The sequence below is a fragment of the Apis dorsata genome, unplaced genomic scaffold (genome assembly GCF_000469605.1).
Source record: "Apis dorsata unplaced genomic scaffold, Apis dorsata 1.3 scaffold_1276, whole genome shotgun sequence".
NCBI lineage: Eukaryota > Metazoa > Arthropoda > Insecta > Hymenoptera > Apidae > Apis > Apis dorsata.
Window position 1 is genome coordinate 13,489 of NW_006264373.1, and position 3,330 is coordinate 16,818.

A 3,330-nucleotide genomic window follows, 5' to 3' on the forward strand; every position below is an offset into this window, starting at 1 on the left:
TTCATTGTTGCTATATATATATAAACATAAATTTCAATTTCAAATATAATTTTAAAATTAATTTAAATAATTCAAAATATTTTTTTTTATATTTATATTCGAATAATAAATATATGATATTTTTAATCTTTTAATCTTTTAATATTTATTGACATTAATAGTAGTAGTTTCTATGTTTCATTAAAAGTTATAATAATAAGATGTAGAAGAATTTATTGAATGATTAAAAATAAAATATAAATTTGATTATAGTTCGTTCATGCAATATTTTTGTTATTATTAAAATACATTTCTTTTTAATTGAATATTGTTTAAATTATTGCTAAAATCATCGAAAATAGATATTTTAAAGAAGTGCTATATAGACATTCTGTCAAATATTCTTAAATTAAATAATATATATATATATATTATATATATATAATAAGGATGTAATTATTTTAAAGAGAATAAAATTTCTTTTAAGTTTTAATATAATATTTATATTAAAAAAATTATATAACATGGATTTAGTGCTTCTCAACATAACGAATAAAACAATAAACAGTGTAATTTATTAAAAATAAATCTAATAATTTTCAATCAACTTTTTTTTAATAATATTATAATATTATAATTTGGTAACATTTTTTTATTATAAATAATTAAAAGATCATATATTTACATATACATTATATGTAGAAGAATATTTCATTTTTTTCTATATTATATGCATTTGTACATTATGTTTACAATGTGATATCTAAATATCTAAATATCAGCAAAATTTATTATTTTGAAAGATGATTTGTTTCGAATTTATGATAATATTAAAGGTAATTTGCAAAAATTAAATGAATTATAAATAATAAAAGTTTTATTTAATCCTATTACCAATGAAATATCTTTATCTTAATATATATTTGTTTTTCATAATTAGTATATTTTGTTTGATCATAATTACATTTTGTATTTGTTTATTAATAATTTTACAGCAGTAATTTATATCAAAGAGCAATTATATACATTAATTCATGTTATAAATATAATAATTATTATATAAATTATGTCTATATATTTAGTTATATTATGGTAAATAACATATTGAGCAGTTTTTTTATTGAAAAAGAATGTAATAGATCATGAAGATGATATTCTATTTTTATTAAGTCCTTATGAATAAAAAACTATATTAATTTTGCGTCAATATAAAAATCTAAAAATTTTAATAATTTTAATAATTTATAATATTTAAAATTTTTCAAAAAATTTATAATTTATAATATATTAATTGATAATAAAAAGTTCTTAATATTCAATGAATCGAATTTTTGTTTAACAAATGGAAAAATCAAGACCATGTTATGGTCTTCTTTGGCAGATATTCTTCGCACGTCTTAAACGTGATATTAAATTATGTTGTATATACTGTTAATTGGTATTGATACTCTGCTGATTGTTAAAAATATAAGTAATATTTACATATTTAAAATTTCTTTACTACATAAAGATAACATATATTGATTATAATTAATTATATTTATATATAAAAGATATATTTGATTATGTTGAAATAAAAATAAATTTATATAAATATAAACTATATTTATATACGATAATTTTGTATAATTTTTTATAGATTATTTCATTAATATAATAATGATAATAATAATAATAATAAGAAGAAGAAGAAGAAGAACTATAACAATAACAAGAACAATAATAATAATAATAATAATAATGATGATGATGATGATAATGATGATGATGATAATAATAATAATAATATGAATTAAATGAATTTAGTATAATAATATTTTGAAAAGTTTTTCATATTACTTATTATTCCCCGAATTTTATTGCAGATGTTAGTTACGAAAAAATCAAACAGAGTTATCAATTCCAATATATGATATCTATTCCTATGAATCATTTTATTTACACTTATGATTGGCTAGTGACAATATTGATAAAATCAGGTCATATGTGCACTAGAGAACAATGTAATTATCATGATTTTCTTTACATTCTCTTATATATTGTATTTTTCTTATTTAAGATATATCTGGGCACTTAATAGATGAGTTTTTACTATAATTATATTATATTAGATAAACTGGTTTTTTTAGATTTTATTAGAAATCGCTTGGATATTCTCTTGCAGAAAATTGATAATATGCTTTTGTTATATGAAATTTATAAAAATAATATTTCCCTAATTTTTCTTGATTTTTTGTTTTTTCTTAAAATTACCACATTATTAACAATACTGCAAATATAAACATTTTAAACTTTTATGTTACAAACATATATAAGTTTAAATATAGAATTATAAGTATCATCAACAATAATCAGTTGAACACATTCGTCGAAGGTGCGTTTACATGAATATCGTAATCATTTTTGTGTTCATTTGATGTTTTCTTTTTCCTTACAACCGATATAATCTATTGCATTAATTACATATTATTCTTCATTTATTGTAGTTGGATTAATTGACTATTTCAAGGTCAACATATTATAATTTTTTATGACTACTAGTTTTTTTCTCAATGTGATTTTTTACTTCCATACACATTTACATTTCTATCACGATTTTTATATCGCTACTTCGTACGATTCAATACTAAATCGCAAACTACTTGCAAACCTTTTTGATAGGGACTTTCAGCTAAAGATTGTGCAAGTTTCATAGCTTCAATACAATGTTTTCGCGCTAAAAATCTTGTATGTTCGAGTCCTTGCGATTTGTGCACTAATTCAAATGCTTTTTCAACATCTCCTGGTTCTTGAAATCGACGCATGATCATTGCATTCAATTCTGGATACTGTAATATAAAAATAGAGAAATGATTTAAGAATTAAGAAAAATTAATATACATTTTAAGATATAGCAAGTTATAATTATAATTTATTCATTAATTATTATTATTACTTGAAACTTAATTAAATCTTCTTTAAATAATATCAAAAACAAAATGAAATAGTATCTAGTAATTTAAATAACTTATCATATAATTGTTGTTTTATAAATTTAAAAAAAAAATTTTACAAAAAAAACAAGAATTTTAAATTAAAATATTTATAGTTTAAGAAAACATTTAATTTTAAAAAAATATAAAAAAATTATTTATAAAATCATAATATAGAAAAATAAATCATATAGAAAAAAATATAGAAAAAATTAAAAATATTATTTTGTTTTTAAAGACTGAATAATTCCATTTTTAGGGAATTATGTATTTTTATGTAGCTTTTTTATGTATTTTTTTTATTTAAATAATTTTTTTTTAGATTTTATTAGATAATTTTTGAAAAAAAAAGTAAAAAAATATTAATCTTAACTTTAAT

The 3,330-nt window shown here is 17.7% G+C and overlaps 1 protein-coding gene across 1 annotated transcript in view; it reads right to left on the reverse strand.

The window, feature by feature from the left end:
- Window positions 1-2,536: 2,536 nt before the first annotated feature.
- The window catches only part of LOC102680776 (decaprenyl-diphosphate synthase subunit 1-like), a 2,283-nt gene continuing 1,489 nt past the window's right edge, over window positions 2,537-3,330 (reverse strand). The window contains exon 4 of the mRNA XM_006625104.2: window positions 2,537-2,807. Coding sequence (XP_006625167.1) covers window positions 2,586-2,807 — 222 coding nt within the window. The 3' untranslated portion in view covers window positions 2,537-2,585. The remainder of the gene's footprint in view (window positions 2,808-3,330) is intronic.